Here is a 20129-nt window from a genome sequence, read left to right on the forward strand (position 1 = left end):
CACACTCTTCCAACGACACCTTTCATCGCTTAACTGTTGAACAGCCTACCCTGTATACTTCCAAAAATGCGTCCGCAGTACGAACAGCTCTTCGTTTAAGAAGAAAAACAAAAGGAAAGTGAACGCGAAATTTGTGTGTTGGAAAACTAAACCGTTCATTGCTTGATTCCGCTTCGCATTTTCGCATTTGTACACAGCGTGCCCCCCCCCCCCCCCCCCACCGATGTCTCGCGAAAAAGCAGTGCATTTCGCGTATAGTTGGTCTAGTGAACCCTACCTGGCTTTAGTTTCGACGAACGTCTTTAGCATGGCAGAAGCAGCACTGTTTTTTTTTTTTTCATTTCCGTATAGAGCTATTATGTTTCTTAATTCCGCACTTGCACAGCATTTTTTCCCGTGGTTTCATTAACTTGCCTTGGTTCTTGCTATATGGCGTGTGTGGGCACATATTTAAGGACGCACAGGCTTGGAATTTATTTAACATTTTTGCATGGTTTATTTTTTTATATATAGGCATTAGTTATTGTCCGGGATTGGGTAATCACATCCCCGAAACACATTTTTCTGCGACGTATATATTCGAAACGAAGCCGCGTTCGTTGTCCACGCTGCAAAATGAAGCCAACCTCTCATTGCGCCAGTATCAGGTCTAAACGAGGCGACAGTAGAATTCATTTGTGCGTGATGTTTTGGAGGTGGCATGGGTGATATGCTGCTGCCGTCGCCGACGCCCGGAAGAGCGGCGACGAAGCGCGCAGAACCGCGTCCCCGGGTAGCTCTTGCAGGCGATCGGGTACTCTACGAAGACGCAGCTGCTTTTTAAGTGACCTAAATGTACTCTTTGCCTATAGACGTCACCATAACAGGTTTTTTTAGTGCGTGGAAAGGCGAAAAGAATTAAAACAGAACCAAAACACTGCACGAGCCCCTACCAGCCACGCAGCGCAAATCCCGTCAACGCCGCGGAGAAGCGGCGGCAGGCAACGCAGCGATCGCGAAGCTCGAGGCGTATATGTGAGCGATGCGTCAGGTGTGACTACAGATTAAAAGCAACGAATAACTAAGTTTGTTTTTCGCGTTTCATAAAGCTTGAATACACGAGTGGGTGTTATTCCAGCATCTTTCGAGTACTCCTAAAAAAACACAGTTGCTCGATCAACTTAAGTGTGTTCTTAGATTAGGTCAATGAGGCTACGAAGGCAGCATCAACAAAGATGTGAAGTTTTGTATACCATCCCTGGAAAACTGAACAAACGCAACGAAACGTGTCTCCTCACTATTCGATTTTCTTTCATTCAACATTAGCGGAAGCGCGAAACAAAGTCGAGTAAAGCGGATTATCCAATTCAACAAAGTACGCATTGTGCATGTTACAAGAGAGCAAAAGTGTTGTTCGTCTTAACCGAGTCCGTCTTTACGAGGGTCTCCTGTATAGTTTTCAACCCCTACTAGAAGGTGTCACTACGGTAAGAAATTACACCATCTTCCCGTGGGGAACCCTGATGAGGATGCGAAGCATCATGGGGGTTCCCTGTGGTTGATCAGGTAAACCAAAATTACAGCGGTTCCCGACAAATCCACCGGCACTTCTCATTAGACACCCATGTACAGTCATGGACAACTGAAATGCGAACGCCAAAATATGAACCAGGACACCCAAACTGTAAAATTTCTTTTCACGCAATTCTTAATGGCTTCATAACAGTACGAAAGGTTGGGAATGTCACTTTCCAATCATACCGCAACCGCGTCATTATGTGACCTCTACGAGCCCCATTCTTCGATTTTGCATGCTCGTATTTTTGTGCTCGCTTTTACTTTATCCACGGCTGTACAAGTTGACACCTTTTGCACACAGCCCAAGCGACAGCTCAGGCTAACATAGGTCTGTCCACGTCACGCCAAACGCGCGCGTTCGACGTCACCCTTCGTGACAGGCACTGTCACGAAGGGTGACGTCGCACTGACGCGTTTTCAAAAAGGAAAAAAAAAAGGCTGGAAAATGAGTTATGAACTGCAGCTCGTGCCTTTCTAGGCACGCCGTCTGTATACATACACCTGCTTTCCTGCACGCTGCCTTCAAGAGACTACAATAAAGCGATTAAGTGAAGCCTCGACTTTTTGCCCGCCTCGAGCGAGTTTCGTTTCGAACACCAGTTCCGCCTCCCGAAGTGTGCCTTGGTCTCCAATATTTTGAGGCGACCGGGAAAAGAGCCCAAACAAAATCCCGAACGAAAAGAAAACAGGGGAGGGCGGTGCGGTGTTTTGAAGCGAAGCTTCTATGTCTCACTGATTCGTACATGAGTGCCTAAAACGCCCGACAGAAAAGCCAACTTTATCTGACGATGATGGTGATCGTGGAAGCACCTCCAGAGAAAAAAAAAAAAAAAAAAGAACGCCTCGTGAGGTCGGAAGCGAACTTAGGTCCATCGCGTTATGAAGCCGACGTCGATCTGACCGCGCCATTCCGGCACGGTTGAAGCAGTTTGGATTTGGAGAGGGTTGCATGGATACGCAAAATTATACGACCCTCAGTCTAACGACGACGACGGTTGAACGCAAGGCTTTCTTCGTGCGAAATCAAATGGCGAAGGGTCAAAGCCGCAGCTATCAAAAGTGCAAACTGCGCGCGAGTCAAAGTCCAAAGTCGGTCTTCACGCCGGACTGAATACGCAAAAGTATTTCCATTGCTGTCGCTGCGCTTGTACGAAATACGTAATTTTCACCACAAAAAGCAGATAATACCGTACAGCAGCGAGAGTGGCAACAAAATCTGCCCAACGGGCACCGCATCGTACGCACACGACTTTTAATGAGAAAAATATGCGCAACTTTACGCTGATCCTACAGTAGTTACGTTCCTCGACAAGATACTGGAAAAGTCGGTGGAGACACAAATGTAGAGAAACGGATTTAAAATGCTGCCTTGAAATGTCCCATCAGTGCGACCAAAGCGAGGAGATTTGTCTACTTTACTTTGTAATAGTTATGCCGCGAAATCTCAAAATAAACATGCTTATCCATGCTAAAAATAAATTTGACAGACTAAGTTGATGCGAAAGATTTCAGACAAGGCTGTGTTGAGGTTGCTGCGTGCGCTTTTTTGCAGCAGCAGCACTGCAGTTGTGGTCGGAAGCAATTAATTTTCAGTTTCGCATGAGTCGTTTCTAGCACGCAGCTGCATGCCCGACACTAAACAGGGAGTTTAATAATGAACCGAAGAGCACTACATATAAATCAGCATTCAGGACGCGAGTTCGATTCCCGGACGCGGCGGCCGCTTTTCTGATGGAGGCAAGAAGCAAAAACGACCGTGCGTGCGAGATTCCGGCGCACGTTAAAGATCCCCATGTGGTCAAAATTAATCCGGGGCCCCCCACTACGGCACGCCTCATCGCCTGCGTTGCGTCGGCGCGTTAAACCCTACAATCAATCGATCAATAAATCAGCATTTCCCCCCGCGTTTCAATTACACAGAAAAGAAGGCCAACATCACCTTCGCAAACGCTCTCCCGTATTCGCGGCTAGCAAAATACGGATGTGCCGCTTGTCTCAGCCTGCGAAGCCTACTGATGTCACTTGCAGAACAGGGATACATTTTTTACTCCGAAAAAGGTGATCTGTTTTTGAAATTTTAAGCCTATAAAAACATGATGGACGCATTTTGCCATTTTTCGAGATTTTTTTTTAATCGTCCCTGCTATTATTAATCATTCTCATATGGCATTTCTTTCCCCGTGCAGTTCAAATCAAGTGTCATTAACAACTAATGTCGTTCGGTTTGAAAGGCATGTATTTGCCGGGGACAGATACTCCTATCGCAAGGCAAACACATCAATGAAAGCGAATGACATTAGTTGTTAATGACATTTGCTTTGACCCTGCAAGAGAACTGCGCGGCGATAAAAACGTCATTCAAAGCGAATGAACTTAGATATTAATGACAATCGATCGGTACGGCCGCACGGGTTCACACGGCGAATAGCCCTGTCACACGGAAAAAAAGCGAAAGACATTACCTGTTAATGAAATTCGGTATGGCCGTGCGAGCTTACAGGGTGAGAGAAATTTCATCGCATAATGACAACAGCGACGATTAGAAAGCTCGCATAACCGCAGCATAAAAATGTAAATGCGTCTATAATGTTTTATGCGCTTTAATTTCTGAAACAAATCACCTTCTGATGTCATTTAGAGCAAATGTTAATGTCATTACTTTGGCGCTACACGAGAATGCCGAATAACGTCCCACGCGAATGAGTTCGGGTAACGCATTTGCATTAGCTTCCAACTACCCGCCGTGGCGGCTGCAGTGGCTGTGGCGTTGTGCTGCTGAGCCCAAGCACGCGAGTTCGATCCTGGCCGCGAAGGCTGCTTTTCTAATGAAGGCGAAAAGCGAGGACGCCCGTGTGTCGACATTTCGGCGCACGGTAAAAACCGTCAGGTGGTCCAAATTAATCCGGAACCATATCGCAGGTGTAGCTTCGGCGCGCTAAACACCCGCCCACCTTCCCCCACCCTTTTCTTTTTTTTTTTTTTTTTCACTTTTAGTGCGCAGAAACTTCAACTCCAAGGAGGAGGCGGCGTTTTCGTTGTGTTAACCGATCGCATGCGCAGAGCACTACACCTTAAATCGCAGTGCGGGCCTTGGCAGTGCGTCGCCATCAGTAACACCAGATTCTGCGGAACTGTATTGTATAGTTTACAAGGTCGGGAATCGAGAAAATGGACGTGCTGAACCACGGGGAAGGTGTTGAGTGCGATTATCATTGCTTATCAGCGCCGGCGAAGCAGCCTTTAGACCCTCGCCTAACCACGTGGTACCGCATCTGCGACCCCTTGTCCCTCTGCGTTGCGGATCACGTGGCGTTACGTCACACCAGCCACACTTGCGCTTGGGCGACTCAAGGTCATTGCGACGCGATGAATTACGTTGCGAGAGACATGGCGTAGTAGACCGTTCGCTCTGAAACCATTCCTCTGCAGTGAACGTTCACAGCTGGACACAACACAACGGGCACAAGCGTAGCGGCCGCGTTGCGTTCGTTCTCTCTGGCACCGTGCGTGTTCTGCGGTACACGTTCGGAGGGATTGCTACCAGACTGAGTTCATATCTGACCGCGCTACAAATCAGTGTCGATTTCTATCAACCAGCCCCAGTTTTTTTTTTCCATTCTCTGCGAAGCAGAAAGATGCGCAGGAAAGCAGAAACGTGCATACATCCATTCCCTTGCAACCGGCTTGAAGTCCGCGCTTCTCGTGTCATGACTGCACATATCTCATTCAACGCTCTTCGGTGGAACTTTTCCCACGAAAACCGCCCCGACAGATATCGAGTGCCCACCAGTCAAGCAGCAGCTGCGTACGGCGATAATGCATTCGAACAGACTCGCTCCAGCTGCGCCCGAGAGTGAGGCCCTGGTATGCATCAAGGTCGTTCGAAAGAGGCTGGAGCGGCGTCCGCTTGGTTAAAACGTTACTGTCGTAACAGTCCCGGGAGCAGCAAGTGGCCTAAATGCAGGCCGGTAATTAGACGTTCAACACTTGCGAACAATGGTGTGGGAATTGGCGCGAAGAAACAAAGAAAGCAGCTCGTGTCGGAAACGACACCCGACTGAGTACCCCCCGAAGCGGCGGGAAGAAATTGCGGCCTTGGGCGCGCTGGTAATGACAGCGGCTTGCAAGTATGCGCTGTAAGTGTGACGAGCAAAGCGAGTGACAGTAGCTCAAATGTTAAAATCAAGCGCATAGCGGAACATGTGTTCACAAGGTGTTTCGTTAGCTCTGGTGCATTCTGCAAGACGCTACGGTAGTAACTCTGCCAAGGAGGCTATGCCCTGCCATTTGAAAGATTCACCCATCTTCCGCCATATTTTATTACTTTACCGACCAGAATGGAAATATTGCTGCGCTCAAAGCTTGCCAACACAGTGGACCGATCTATCGCGTGACAGCACTTGAATTTACAGTTTAACCTGGATGTAACAAACCTCTATGTAACGAATTCCTAGATTTAACGAAGTTTTTCGATTCCCCATGTCCACCTTCATTGAAGCCCACGTGTTTGCGACCTCTATGTAACGAATGAGTTTCGACGATTAATCTGGATGTAACGAATTCGCTACGCTGATGAGTAAAGGTTTTTTGCCCTACGTTCTGAAAAATCGGCTGGTGAAATGCACTAATTTAGCGAATTTCGCCCGTACCGCAATCTCTCGTGCGTTTCCACGTGTGAGTGCGGTGTAGGTTAGGTGCTAGGCTTGCCTGTCGGCGTGTATAGTCGCGTGCGACCTCTGATATCTGCGGTATGGGTTTGTGGACGATTTCTGCTGCCTGAATACGAAAATATTTGTCTGTTCAAGACAAGCTCGCAATTTTAAATGCCGTCTCCACCGGCTAGAAAGAAGAACGTCAGCGCCCGGTACAGTGTCCCAGCTAGCATCCCTTCAACAATTCTGACTGCAGAAAAGAGCATATTGTTCGCGAAAAGGCGCCCTTTCAGCAGAAGTTTGGTTCTTGAAACGCGTTAAGGCGTCGAAAAATATCAAAAAGCAAATGTGATATAGCTACATTTGTGAATTCGGGGGCCATGTAGTAGCAGCAAGCGCAAATCACGGTTTTCAGCGTGAAATATATCCTTGAACAAGGGTGAGTTCAGCATCAATTATGCCTGGCATATTGGTTTCGTTTCTGCTTCATTCCCGTGAGCTTTAACTCGAAAGCTGCAAGCAACGAAAAAATGGGAATTTTTGTCAACTCCGTTATATCCAGGTTTAACAGTACTATGTTTCATACAAGTGTGCATCATGAAGTCTCAAGCTCAAGTTTCGAGGCGGAAGTATCGAAACGGAAGGCAAAATGCCGGCGTCGACGGCGTCTGTGACAGCAAAACGGCCCCGAAAACCACGTGACTGCGATGCGTCTTATAGCGCGTGTTTCACACCACTGAAAAAGACTGCGCTGATATTCAACGCCTGGGCACGCGCAGAGCCACGTGGAAAAGAGACCGGCGTCAACGAACTCGCTCGACTTCACTGATAATGGAGTTTTGCTCCTCCTCCTCCTTCGGCGGCAGCGACACGTCAAGCACTACTTTCGCTAGCCTCGCCCACCGGCGCAACAGTCACCAGAGAGTCAGGCCGCTCTGGGTTGCAGCAGAATTTCCCAGCAATATGGTCGAAACGATTCCGATCTGCAGCCGACATGCGAAGAGAAAAAAAGAAAGAAACCTGCACCGATTTAATCACAAGCAGAACTCCGTGGCGTGAATTCAATCGGACATTTCGCTTTGACAATTCATGTGAGGTGCTTAGGTTTTCTCACATTTTTGTTATGAACCACCATCGTGGTGCCGTGGCTCCTCTCCACCGACAACGCACAGGTCAGGGCACACGGACCATCTCCACAAGTGCCTTCAGCGATGCTTCCACCACCACATTCTCTCGAGGACTGCAGTGTACTTTTTCACGGTCCGACAGCCGATGCACATTGACCAAATCGAATCCCACGACGATCCGCCGCTGCCACACAAACATCTCAGAATATCGCCGAAAAACAACCGCTTTGCCACTCAACTCAGCCATCAGCTGGTGAGTGACGGCTCAATGGTTCCCGATCCCCAGTCGAAACAGTCGCCCGAAGAACACAGTTTATATGGTAAAACGGAAGGATAAGACACTCGATATTGTCATTTTAAGTGGCACTACCGCGTTCCTTTTTTTTTTTTTTTTTTTTTTGACGCCTTCAATTTTAAAGTTTGTGACGCTCTTAAGTACACGGCATTCTACATACGAGCTCGCAAAAGCTACGGTATTACTTCTGCGTGCTGCATTATCAGTTAACTCATCCCCATATCAGTACGCGGAAATTTCACCGTCTCTCCTTCGAGAGAGATATCGCGATGTGTGCACCGTCGTCTTCTCGCGCAGCAGGCAAGCAGCTGCATCTTCCGCTAGCGGGGAGAGATAGCGACAGCGCGGCGGGAAAGACCCGGCTGCTTGATCGTGCATCAATTTGACGCGCCGCTGCAAGACAAAAATCCAACTGAAGAGTTTGGTTTCTCACCTCTAGCGGTAGCTTGGCCCACTGGCTCCTCGTTTCGTAATAGCGGTCTTCGAAGGTCTGGTTCCAATAGGTCCTCGATTGCGGCTTGAAGTTAAGTGTAGGGTACACGTCGGGCGTGTAAATATCCACATCGCGTCGCATTTTCACAGCACTGCAGTCGCCGGCTGCAGACCACGCCGCCTCCTTCTTGGCCCAGGGCCACGCGAAAGTCGACTTCGACGCCTTGGTGTCCACAACGTCCGACGAATCGCGCTGCCGCCGAGCATCGCCATACAATTTTTGGCGCAGATGAAGCTCAGACGACTCCTGCGCGTTTTTCGAGTAGTAGTAGAAGCACACGAGAGCGGCGCAGGTGACCAGACAGAAAGCTGCAAAGGCACGTACTTTGCCGTTGCGGTTAGCACACTTCATGACGCCGGAACACGTCGATTGCGAATAGTAGATGCGTGTGAAGAACCACGGAGAAGGGGTGACCAACCGCAAACGCATGGAAAATCGCGAAATTCCGCACACGGAGCGCCGAGATTCACGCCTCCTGCAACGCTGACAGCACGCGACCTGCCATGGCGCGAGTGAGCGATGGAGCTTGGCTGCTGAGCGGCGAACGGACGGTGTCTTTGTTAGGCCTACATAGCAGACGACGAAAAATCGAACTGCCGCTGCTCTGCCAGCTCTGGCTCCGCGCACAGCGTTCGAGAACAAGGAGAGGGGAGAAAAGAGGAAAGGGAGACTCCGACTTCACGGCCGGCAACGTAGCGTCGGTAGCGTCCCCTGGCGAATACGCGAGCACTCTCAAACAGAGCGGGGGTAGAGTCGGCCTCTCAAGCTTGGACGTTCCCTGTCTTCCCTATAGGCGGCGTAAAAATCGACGCCCCACGTGACCAACCTAAAGCGCTGTTTTCGACCATCAAGCCCACCAGACGGCGCAGGCAAAATGTTACTTTTAGTATAGAATACAAAACATTCATTCCGTGACTCAAAGAGCCCACACAGTTCGCTTACAATGTGTTATTTAAAAATACTATTAACAAGTTCCGCATCAAACATCCGTTGAGCAAAAATGTACGCAACTTTTTACGAACAGCCGACTGGTGCACCACCTCGTTTCTGAATTCGCAACCACAAAGCCGCCAATTCAAATTGAAACCGCTGCAACGGCCGACCGTTTCAATGTGCGCGGAGCACCGGTTTCGTGACTGTTATTGCTGTTATGTGCTTTTGCGTCCATCAGTTGTTGAGAGGACTGGCAAAACACGGGAATTGAGTGCTTGTGGAATGACAAATGTGGGAAATTCCGCATCGGAAGGCAGCTGTCGAGGCCAGAATATTCGATTCTTCCAACAGAAGGTGAGTGTTATGCACTCCGCTAGAAAGACGGTGCAAAGGAAACCGTTGTCGCCGTCAATACTTCATTTGTGCCCTTCGTTCGAAATCTTAGCGCAAGTGAACGAGTTGTTATGGCAAAAAAAAAAAAAAATGTTGTCACGAAAGCGACGTACAATTGCAGCGATCGAAATGAAATGATGTCCTGGCCCCTGTAAACTTGCGGATGTCAATAAACGATTTGTTCTCACTTGCTGCTCACTGTGGTCTGTGCCAGTCGAGGCCATCTGGTCACCTGGCGTAACATCACTTCACTAGCGCGGCGCAAGTAAACACGCGACCAGCGTGCCAGCCAGGAGCCAGCAGGAGCAGCCACGGCCGGACCCGACGCCCCTTTCGCGCGCGGGAGGAGGAGAGTCGAGTCCGGCCGTGGAGCAGCGAGCCGGCGGCCGCCGTGCGAGGGCAGCCATGTTATTAAGGAGCTCAAGCGGCCTGTGCAAAAAGCATCCGCCATGTTTACAAAGCCGTGTTTACAGCGCCATCAAGCGGGCGTACTGGGTAGTTCACGACGCCGCCACTACGCTTTTTCTGGCACTACAGGCAAAGCTAGACCTTTGCTTCTCTAAAATACGGTAGAGTGGGGCTGGCCGAAGCAGACGGAGCACGGGAGCGGGACAGCGGCAAGCGACAGTCGGCGAGCCTCACACGTTATGTACTCTTCCTCTCTCCAAACAAGCGTGCCGCGACACCGAAACGAGACGCAGGTCTGGAGCTCGCTCTTGAAATAGACCGCAGGTGGATGTAGAGCAGTAGGCGAATGACAAGGGCTCGAGGTGGTGCGGGCCAACGTTGCGGGCAGTGCGGCCGCGTGCTCCTCTCTGGGTCAAAGACGACACGGGCGGTGGCACGGATTGTGCCGGCGCCGCCGCTGTAGGTCAGCTGGTCTGGCTTTCGTGGCGTCCCGTTAGCGGAAGTCTACCGTTTGTCGCGGCTACTTCGATTAATTGTAATAACTATGCTAGAAGAGCGAAAAGTTTCCGCTGAAAAATCGGAAGTGTGGCAAGGAAACGTATCTACAGAATTATTTACAGCAACTGTCTCGTAGGGGAGCATACTTCTCAATACCCACCCCCACGAGACAGTTGCTGTAAATAATTATGTAGCCTCACTTCCAATTTCTCAGCGGAAACTTTTCGCTCTTCTAGTATAGTTATTACAATCGAAGGTCTGCCGACATTGTCTTGCTTTTAAGAAACTGCACTCGAAAAGCTTTATTAAAAATAAATAGGGAGAAAACAGAAGTGATGTTCAGAATCGAGGTTAAAAATCGTGTATAACAATGCATTATTATCATTTATTAGTAATTCAAATGTGCTAACTCGCGGCAGCAGCAAAACAGGAAAAATGAAAATGTTAATGCTACTTAATTAGATGCTGTGTCTAATGCAACAAACGGTAATTTTTAGTTGCGGCACCCTCGATGCACCATTAAGTGAAGCTGTGCAAAAGAAATGCCTCTACTAACGTCAAGAGGGGTTGGAGAGGAAGGATTTTTTTTTTTTTTTTCCCTACATCGACGACGAAATTCCCAGAAAAGATGCAGTTGAGGACCTGCTGCTCGAGCGGGCGGGCCAGGACAGCGAGGCCCTGGTCCTGACGGACTCCCGGCCAGCTATGCTGCGACTGCGGGCGGCAGACCAGCCATCCAGCTCCAGCGGGTACGTGGAGACTTCGTTGGCGGCCAAGCTGCGCGCAGCGGCCTCTGGCGGCTGCAGCGTCTGACTGCAGTGGCTGCCGTCCCACATGGGCATCCCGGTGAACGAGGAGGCCAACGCCCTGGCCAAGGGTGCCCACCAGCAGGACACCCCCGTCTCCCGGGACGTCACAGCTTTTGACGCCGCACGCCAGCAGCTGACCCGATTGGCCCTGACCATGCACCCAGACCGCCGAGTGGTGAGTGGCCAGGCCCGTCGGGTCCTCCCGGGGCGTCTGAGCAGAGACGCCCGCAGCCTGCTGCTCCGGCTGTGCCTCAACTGTCGTGACGCGGCAGCCCGGCTGCACTGCCATAGCTGCTGCGCCTCCCCCACCTGTGCCCACTGTCCCGAGCCCGAGATGCTGGAGCACCTGATCTGCTCCTGCCCAGAGTTTGCAGCACAGCGAGGAGTGCTGCAGACTTCGCTCCAGCGTCTTTGGCTGCCCCACCAGCGCCTCGATGAACTGCTCTTCCCGACGGGCTCTGATGGCGCCCGCCGTGACGTCTTCCCCCACCTCCTGCTCTGGAGGTCGCCGGGCTCAGCCAGCACCTGTATACGGCAGTCTGCTGTCCGTCGCTCAGCTTTACGTAGAGGCTCCACGCTTTTCCTTTTCTAGCTTACCTATCTCTTTTATCACCCCCTTTCTCCTCTCGGATCTTTCATCCCCCCTCCTCCTCCTCCCACCGGAACTGGGTTGTATGCAGGTGAGCCCCCAGTTGGGCTCAATAATATCCCCAGTGCACTTCCTTTCCTTTTCACCCAAATCACCTAGTAGTACAGTGTAGCCCATTTATAACGAACCCACTTACAGCGAAATAGCGGTTATAACGAAGTGATCTTGATTTCCCGTCCCAATTATAACGGTCTTATAATAGTCCAGATATAGCGAAAAAGCGGTTATAGCGAAGAAATTTCAGGTTCCCGCCAACTTCGTTATAACCGGGCTACACTGTAGTAGTAGTAGTAGTAGATTCCAGTTGAAGCGCCACTCAGAGTTAGCTTTGCTGTGAAATTTTCTCCACCTGTTGAAGCTTGTATCTGTACACCCCACCCACGTGCAAGGTTATTTGAATCCCTGCCACGCGACAGTCCCACAAGGATTAAGAACTTGCATATTTAAGACCCTCCCCCTGCGAACCATTTTTGGAATCGCTTCTCACTGAAATTTTTATTCCAATGTGAACTCCACGCTACTGAAAGCACCTTCACTTTAAAATATTCAATTCTGAGCTGTGCCCCTTTCGAAAATGTCCATCGTACATTCATTTCAATCGTGACGTAGCGCACTGGCAAGGCCTCTGACCAATGACATGTGCATAAACCGACGCCCTGCTGCCTTGCTTGAGCTGCATTAAATCCAGATCGTCTGCTTTCAGCCAATCCGGGCTTCCTCAAAATGGACATTTTGACACGAACGTGGCCCAAACAAAACTGAAAATTTCGCCCCAGCTGCACGTTCACAGAATACAACTCAACACAAATCAATAACCTTAAGTTCCTTGTGTGTATAATGCACACATCATGTTTTTCACCTGGCCTACACCTGGAGACGAGTGCACTAGCAAAGCTGCCCCCAATCGTGAGTAACAGCAAGGATGCTAGGAGGGGGACTGCCTCTTTGTAATGTTTAAATTTCTCCGCAGTACTGCTGCTGCTCCTCACCCCCCTCCCCTGTCGGGCTTTTGCGAACCCGAATCAAACCTCCCTAAGCACCCGTGGCTCCAAACCCAAGTAACAGTAATAGCTGCGAAATGGCAAGAAATATCCTTCATGCTCCAGTATGCTACGATTTGCTTACAGGAAGACGGGTGCCTCGTATATAAGAAGAAAAAAAAAAGAGCACGCAAAGCACATTCTGCACAATAATTTTATTCCATATATACACTATACAGACTTGTTACAGCTTCTGACTGCCCGCAGGAAGAAGACTTGCGTCAAACACTGGATAACACTGCTGCTGCTGCAGTCACCCTCGAATGAAGAACATGTGTTGCGCGTCAGTCTTCTCCCACTCATCGAACGGGGGCCCCGCTCAACAATGCCATAGGTACCGCTCAGCAGTCGGGCGCCTTCGATGGGGACACCGTCCTTGGGTGGCAGGAATGGTCCCGCATCCCCTTCATATACAAACCTGGGCGGTACGTGTCAAGGACTAACAAGTACAGTACATAAGAGCAAAAACATAAGACCAGAGCATTTCACAAAGTTGGACACAAATTTTTAGCATGCCCCATGATACTGATGTCGGGTATTTCTTCTTGTAGATTATGGTGCACGTAAATGCACCAAATCAAGACAGACCTGTCAAGTAAAATTTATTTGCCATGTGAGAGAGAGACAAATGATAGGTTGTATCACCCGTGAAGTCAGGATGCAAACTTGGGAAGGAGTTCCTCAAAAAATCAAAGCCCCTTTTCTTAAAAAAAAAAGATGGTTAAAACGCAAAGCTTTCTCCCATACAACCTGAGCCAAAGTCAAAGCCCAAAATCCAAACTTCTTCAACTTCAACCGTGTCAGAATGGCGCAATAGGATAGGCGTCGGCTTCATAATGCGAAGCACCCAGGTTTGACGCCTGCCACGGGAAGCATTTTTAAAGCAAAGCTTTCTGCCTCTACCAGCCAACGGTTCTTTCGCAGCGTGCAGGACAATAAACTCCCAACGCAGCGGGGGCGGGGGGCTTTCACTCACGGAGCACACTGTAGATGGCGCAGCAGATTTACCCAGCGTTCCCCACGCGGAGGTACCTGCTCGTCAGTGGTACGGCTTTGTTGTTTTGGGCCTGTTTTGGCGCAGCTTCGCGTCTGTTGTGCACTTCCTTCGCACGGCTTGATTAACTTATTCAACAGCACCTCCTGGGTACCCTGGACCCGACGGAATTAAGTGGTCGTACGGCAAAGATACGTTGAAGATGGGTTTGAAGGGTGGGAAAACAAAATGTGGAGACCACTAGATGTGGCCGCTAGAAAGACGCTACCTTTTGTGCACTGCTTGCCATGAATGGGACTCCTACCCGCCGCGGTGGCTCAGTGGCTAAGGCGTTGCGCTGCTGAGCACGAGGTCGCAGGTTCGATTCCCGGCCGCGGCGGCCGCTTTTCTGATGGAGGCGAAAAGCAAAAACGCCCGTGTGTACGAGATTTCGGTGCACGTTAAAGATCCCCGGGTGGTCAAAATTAATCCGGAGCCCCCCACTACGGCGCGCCTCATCTCCTGCGTTGCGTCGGCGCATTAAACCCCACAATCAATCAATCAATGAATGGGACTCCTGATGAATACCAATTTGGTTGTGTTTTAGGAGGTATTACAAAAGGTGGAAGGAGCAATTGGTCCTGATAAATAGTGATTACAAAAGTTTGTTCAGCTTTTTCACAATTCTCAAACTTACTAAACTAACTAGTTTAAATTGGTATAAATGGGAATCACTAAGCTCACATGCCGAATTGTTTCGGTGTCTACGCTTGTGTCACGCGGTGGTGTATCCCCAAGCTAGCACATCAGGATGGCTAGATTCCTCTGTCTGACCCTTTGAAACACGCTCCTATCCATTTTCTTTCTTCCGACGCATGGCTGGGCTACAGCAGCGGCGTCCGCCGCTCGAGCCCGACCACAGCCGATGCTTCTGCGTTCGGGATGCCGCCCCCACAAATTCCAAGTAACGGCTGGCAGAATCTCTCGTTCCACTCTTTGTAGAGGCACGTGTATGAATTCTTTTTATTATTTAGGGCTAGAGAAAAGTCATTTATTACCTCGGTAAGTTGTGTGATAGTCGAAAGCTTTTGCCAGAAACCATGTTGATTTTGGAAAAAGGCACCAGTGTTTTCAAGATACATAGCAATGGATCTTGATATTATATGTTCAAAAAGCTTGCAACACACGCACGTTAGTGAAACGAGCCTATAGTTTTCAATTTTGTGGCGGTCACCTGACTTATGCACCGGGACAACTTTCGCCACAAGCCAGTCTTTCGGCACCGAAGATTGGGAAAGTGATGCGCAATAAAAGATTTCGAGATACCGAGCAACACACTCTGCATATCTCTGCAAGAATGCATTTGGTATGCCATCTGGCCCGACAGACTTTTTATTATTGATGTTTAGTAGAAGCGATACGATACCTTCATAGCTTATCTCGACCTCAGGCTTGTCTGACATACATGAAAAGCTTAATGTTGATGCGCAGCCGTTGAGCTGTGATTCTTGTGAGAACACAGATTGAAAGTATTTGTTGTAACAAGACGTTATTGTTGCATAGTCAGATATTACCTCATTGTTAACAACAATATTTTTCTGTGCTTTGTCAGTCTGTGATAGATGACGCCAAAACTGTGGAGGAGAAGATTTCATATTTTGTTAGCGTGTCTTCATAATATTTTAATTTAGCTTCTTTAAGCTGGGTTTTTAGTAACGAAGAAAGCTCAGTTATCTTTTGACGATCCCTTAGTGGTTTCCTTCTTAGGCGCCTTATTTTACCCTTAAGTTGTATGAGCTGACGAGTAATCCGTGGGTTTTGTTTGTTTCTTGCTTTCTTCCATACAGGCACAAACGCCCTGACGCAGTGCAATGCTATATTTTTGAACCTTGACCATAAAGTGTCGACGTCATCCCCTGAACAAATACTATCCAAGTGAAAGGATAGGTAATCAATAATACTCATGTCATCTGCATTTTGAAAGTCCAGAACATATGCGATACTTTTTTTTTAACTTTTGGTTGTTGTACATCGGTCTTCAGTAGAACAGAGACATGGTAAGACACAAGTCTATGGTCAGACACTCCGTTTTCTAATACAGCATCATAATCTGCAAATCGGCCATCAAGAAATACTAAATCTAGGACAGATTGCACAACTTCTGTTACACGTGTGCTGTCTCTTACGATTTGGGTTAGGTCATGACAGAAAGCCAAATCGAGAAGAAGTTCACTATCCGCCCGTTGGTATGAATTAATGCTAAGTGTGCCCCAATTTATTTGTGGCAAGTTGAAATCTTTAGCCAGTATTAGTCGCTGGCTGCGCATTTTAGCGCTATCCAAGTACTACCGAAGTTCCTCAAGGTACTTGATGGAAGAGTTACGTAGTTAAGTGGTCTGTATATTTCACCTAGTAAAATGAGCGTGTTTCCAAAGTTAATTTCACACCAAGCGCTTTCATAGTTTGGGATGCCGGTAGCTGGATGAACTCGATATTTTCTTTAAATATTATCGCCACTCCAGCTCCTCTAGATCCACGATCAGTACGTATTACATTATGACCCGGTGGTACCAGCTCGTGGTCCAAAATTTCTGGCCATAACCAGGTTTCCATAACCACAACTATTTGCAAATCATGACTGAGTAGTATATGCTCTGTTTGTGCAATTTTGTTTACTACACTTCTCGCGCTAAAATTGATAAGCGTCAGATCCATTGCTCGTGGGAGGGGATCAGGTCAATCTTCGTCTGCTGTGGGAAAAATCTTTCTTGACATGGCGAATTTTCACTCGAGTGTCCTTAGCAAAGTACCGGCAGTAGAGATCATTGTCGATGAGTAATCACGCTCTAGGTGCACTTTCTTTCCCTTCTCTTTTTTTTGCAACGCAGATTGCCAGAGAAGCTTGCACTTGCACAAAGTTTTCTTAGAGAAGTCATCAGCAACAGACAAACTCGTACCTTTTCATTTCTTACAGTTCGAAAATATTTTATGCTTTTCGTTGTAATCGTAAAGCTTTAATATGACTGGACGTGGTCGTGTGTTCTCTGCAGAAGCTCATTTCCTGGGTGGTTTTCCAATTTGTTCAAGTGATGTTATAGTAACACCAAGTTTTTGCTCAAAAATTTCTGTTATGACCTTCCGGTTGAGGTCACCTGGGGTTTCTTTTTCACTCTCTGGAATACCGAAGACTATTAGGCTATTCCACCTGCATCTATCCTCTAAATTATTCAGTCTTCTTGTTTTTCCAAAGCTTTGTTCATATCGCTAACTGTCTTTTGCAACTTAGTTATACTATTTGCTTGATTTCTGCAAGCTCTATGACTTCTTCTAACTTCGTAAGCCTGTCATTTAGTTTCCCAAGGTCTGATTGTATGGCTTTCTGTCCTTCACAAAGTTCTTTCAGCAACACTTTTGTATTGGGTCCAGGGTTTACTTCGATATCAAGTCACGTCGCACGGGCGATTGTTGTGGGTGTCATTTAAAGCTTTGATTTCCAACCACCTTCACAGAATGGATTGGAGCCAATTTTTTTTCTTGAGGCGCTTGATGTGCCTTCACTTATCATCACCATCATTTTGTGAAACACATTGTGTAAAGTTGGCTTTCCTGCAGTTCGTTCTGGTGACAGGACGGACGACCTTGCAGTGGTCACCCTCCAGCTGCTACCAGTTTGGTTTCCGCAAGGTGACCAGCGCAGCACATACATCAGCAGACCCACGCCCGAGGCATTGTACAGCCACAGGGCTGTCTTTTGGGAGCAGCCGTGTTCTTGGCCAGCCATCTTTCGCAAAGCCGGGGTGGCCATCCTGGCCCTGCAGCTTGGCGGCCTGGCAGAAGTCATCTCGGTGGTCCAGCAAGAGCCCCAGGTAGTGCATCCTGGTCTTCCACCCGAGCTGCTCGCTGTCGATTTGCTGGCATGTGACTCTGCAGCGCCCTGGGTGTCTGGGTGAAGAAGCATCGCCTCCATCTTGGGGGCCGACAGCTGCAGGCCGACATTGGCGAGCTTGGCCCGCACTGCGCCCAGGGCTGCCTGCAGCTGCAGCATGACGCCTCGGCAGCCCGCCTTGGGGCCCAGCACCTACATGGCCACATCGTCGGTGCACACAGACATGTACACCCTGTGCCCACTCTACCCTGGGCAGGCAGTCTGACGGCGCCACTGTGACCAGTTTGAAGAGGAAGGGGCTAATGACTGAGCCCTGCAGGGTGCCCATATCTAGTGGCCGGGGTGCCGACAGTGCATTGCCCACCTGCATCTGCACCGCCCATGAGGAACGCCTCGACGAAGCCCCACAGCTCGCCCGCAATGCTGGCCTCCTCCATGGCCAGGGATATGGTGGGGTGCTGGAGGTTGTTGAAGGCACCGTTGACGTCAAGTAGCACCAGGGCTGCCACCTGCGTGGTAGTCGGGGTGTGCTCTAGCGCTGTCACCATGTCGGCGATGAGTCGCAGCCCGGTGCCGCCTAAGTCTGCGTGCCTGCTGCCGAAAACTTCTTGCCCAAGCAACCGCACTACGGTAGGACTTAAGTGGCCAACATCAAGTTGGTTTTTATAGTTCCGAGTGCTTACCACAGTAACTTCTGACACAAGAAGTTATTGCAGTAAGTCCCACTTTGAAAGCTTTTTCATCACACAGCTTCACCTGCAGTTGCTAATTTTTTGCTAGCCATAGCATAGCCAACCTCTAGGCTCGAGTCTTATTAGCTTCACTATGCACATTGTTGTTTGGCTTGCCCAAGCTCACTATCGCACAATACGATGAATGCTTGGCTCCATTGAAAAATATTGTTTGCTACAGGGTGCTGTGGTGTCATCTTAAAGCACGAAAAAGCGGGGACAAAGGAAGCAGATGAGACGAGCACGCTGACTCACAGCTAGTTTAATCATGGAATTTGCATGGAATTTAAACGTGGGCATCAAGAGACGGGAAGAGAGAGAACACAGCATTCCGATTCCACTTGAACACACTCCCTCCCCCCCCCATAGGGAACACTCGTAAAGCCTTTTACTTGACACACATGAAGCTTCAACTACGGACCACAGCCGAGCTGATAACAGAGTTGCATAAAGGAAGAACATCAAGTTCGACGCTGCACTCGCATTTCACGGCATGTGCTGGTTTAAGAAGGCAAAGCGCTATCATCGTTTGGCTAACACAATAGTCTCCCAGTTTTCAAATGTGAAACGCTTCGATTATTTCTCGTCCTGTCTGCCTGGCATGTCTTGAAAGAATACACAGCTATTTCCCACTAGCTGTTGGTGTGCATCGTATACATGACTACCCAGCTCTTCTCACACAAGGTGCTCTAAAGGTCGATCCACAGTAACACTGCATGAAACATCTGCCCTGTTTCAGTGCCTTTTGTAGCAAAATGCCTTAGCAACCCATGCTGAAATTTCCTTGTCAAATAAATGATAAACTTATCGTTAAAAAACTCTTTGTTTCTTTATTTTGTTTCTTTTCAGCGTTGCAGGTTTGCAGCATGATGGGAGGGTGTGCAGACAGGCCTACGCTGTGATTGTGTTGTGCAGACAACGATACAATGAACTATTGCCTGTAAGAGGATAACACCACGTAAAATCATTCTTTTTTGAGTACTATATAAATAAATTTTAAGGTACAAACCTAGTACCCATGTACACTTAATAATAAATTGTGTCCACATCTTTTGACAGCTGTGTGTATTTATTTTCCTTACAAACCTGCGACCACTGATTATGTAGCCATGCATGCAAGAAAAAAATAACAGTCACGGTTTACTCGAAAAAAAAAAAAAAGAAAAACTACAATGAAAATGACTGAATTAAAAAGACGCATCTTGCTCCCATCATTAAGTGCAATTTTCAGTGCACTGTTCCTTCTAAACAACGTGCTGACTTGCATTCATCACTTAGGTTTGCACCATGCTACAAATGGCTGGTGATACGCGGGTTTAAGTGAAGTCCTTGGGACAAATAGAGTTCTTGTGTTCAATTTCCTGTTGGCCCAGGTGGGAAGAGAATAATGCAGACTGCAACTGTTAGCAGAAAACCTGCAGTGTCCTCAAACGTGTCCAACTAAAGGGGAGTATGAATGGTGTGCGACAAGTGGGAAACTTCATACAGAATTGTTTACTGTTTAAACACTCTGAAAAGCATCATTTACACTTAATTAAATGGACTAACCGAACGTAATTATTAAAACCTCGGCAGAAAAATGTGAACCTGTTTTAGCAAAGATATAGTCAATGCATCATGGTCAAAAGTAGAATTCATAGAACAGTGCAATTTCCCAGCACTCCACTAAGGCGTGCCCCGTAGCC

General features: G+C 48.4%; 2 protein-coding genes across 10 annotated transcripts in view; one reads left to right on the top strand and one right to left on the bottom strand.

Annotated features, from left to right (window-relative positions):
• LOC144145104 (alpha-mannosidase 2-like) overlaps positions 1-8820 on the bottom strand; it is a 62416-nt gene extending 53596 nt beyond the window's left edge. Inside the window, exon 1 of the mRNA XM_077676598.1 lies at positions 8065-8820. Within this exon, the coding sequence (XP_077532724.1) occupies positions 8065-8553 (489 nt within the window). The 5' untranslated portion in view covers positions 8554-8820. The remainder of the gene's footprint in view (positions 1-8064) is intronic.
• A 1700-nt stretch (positions 8821-10520) lies between these two features.
• LOC144145105 (uncharacterized) lies at positions 10521-19500 on the top strand. 9 transcript variants are annotated; one of them, XM_077676599.1, is made up of 4 exons: positions 10521-11340; positions 13062-13279; positions 17440-17693; positions 17758-19500. In XM_077676599.1, exons 2-4 carry the CDS (start codon positions 13118-13120, stop codon positions 17990-17992), a joined length of 651 nt encoding a protein of 216 aa, XP_077532725.1. In that variant the 5' UTR covers positions 10521-11340; positions 13062-13117; the 3' UTR covers positions 17993-19500. The 9 variants fall into 9 exon arrangements, 8 of the variants coding, with proteins under 8 accessions (XP_077532725.1, XP_077532728.1, XP_077532730.1 ...); XM_077676602.1 differs by having other exon boundaries at positions 10521-13279; positions 14718-17693; positions 19294-19500; XM_077676604.1 differs by having other exon boundaries at positions 10521-13279; positions 19294-19500.
• The last annotated feature ends 629 nt before the right edge of the window (positions 19501-20129 follow it).

This window comes from Haemaphysalis longicornis, unplaced genomic scaffold (genome assembly GCF_048455015.1).
Source record: "Haemaphysalis longicornis isolate Haplotype H1 unplaced genomic scaffold, Haemaphysalis longicornis Haplotype H1 scaffold_7, whole genome shotgun sequence".
Lineage (NCBI taxonomy): Eukaryota > Metazoa > Arthropoda > Arachnida > Ixodida > Ixodidae > Haemaphysalis > Haemaphysalis longicornis.

What these genes read in the sequence shown, in the direction of transcription:
- LOC144145105 (XM_077676599.1), top strand. Translation starts at nt 13,118, where the DNA reads ATGAAGAACATGTGTTGCGCGTCAGTCTTCTCCCACTCATCGAACGGG. An exon ending in TTCATATACAAACCTGGGCG is followed by an intron (nt 13,280 to 17,439) that starts GTACGTGTCAAG and finishes GCTTTCCTGCAG; the next exon opens with TTCGTTCTGGTGACAGGACG. An exon ending in TGGTCCAGCAAGAGCCCCAG is followed by an intron (nt 17,694 to 17,757) that starts GTAGTGCATCCT and finishes GTGACTCTGCAG; the next exon opens with CGCCCTGGGTGTCTGGGTGA.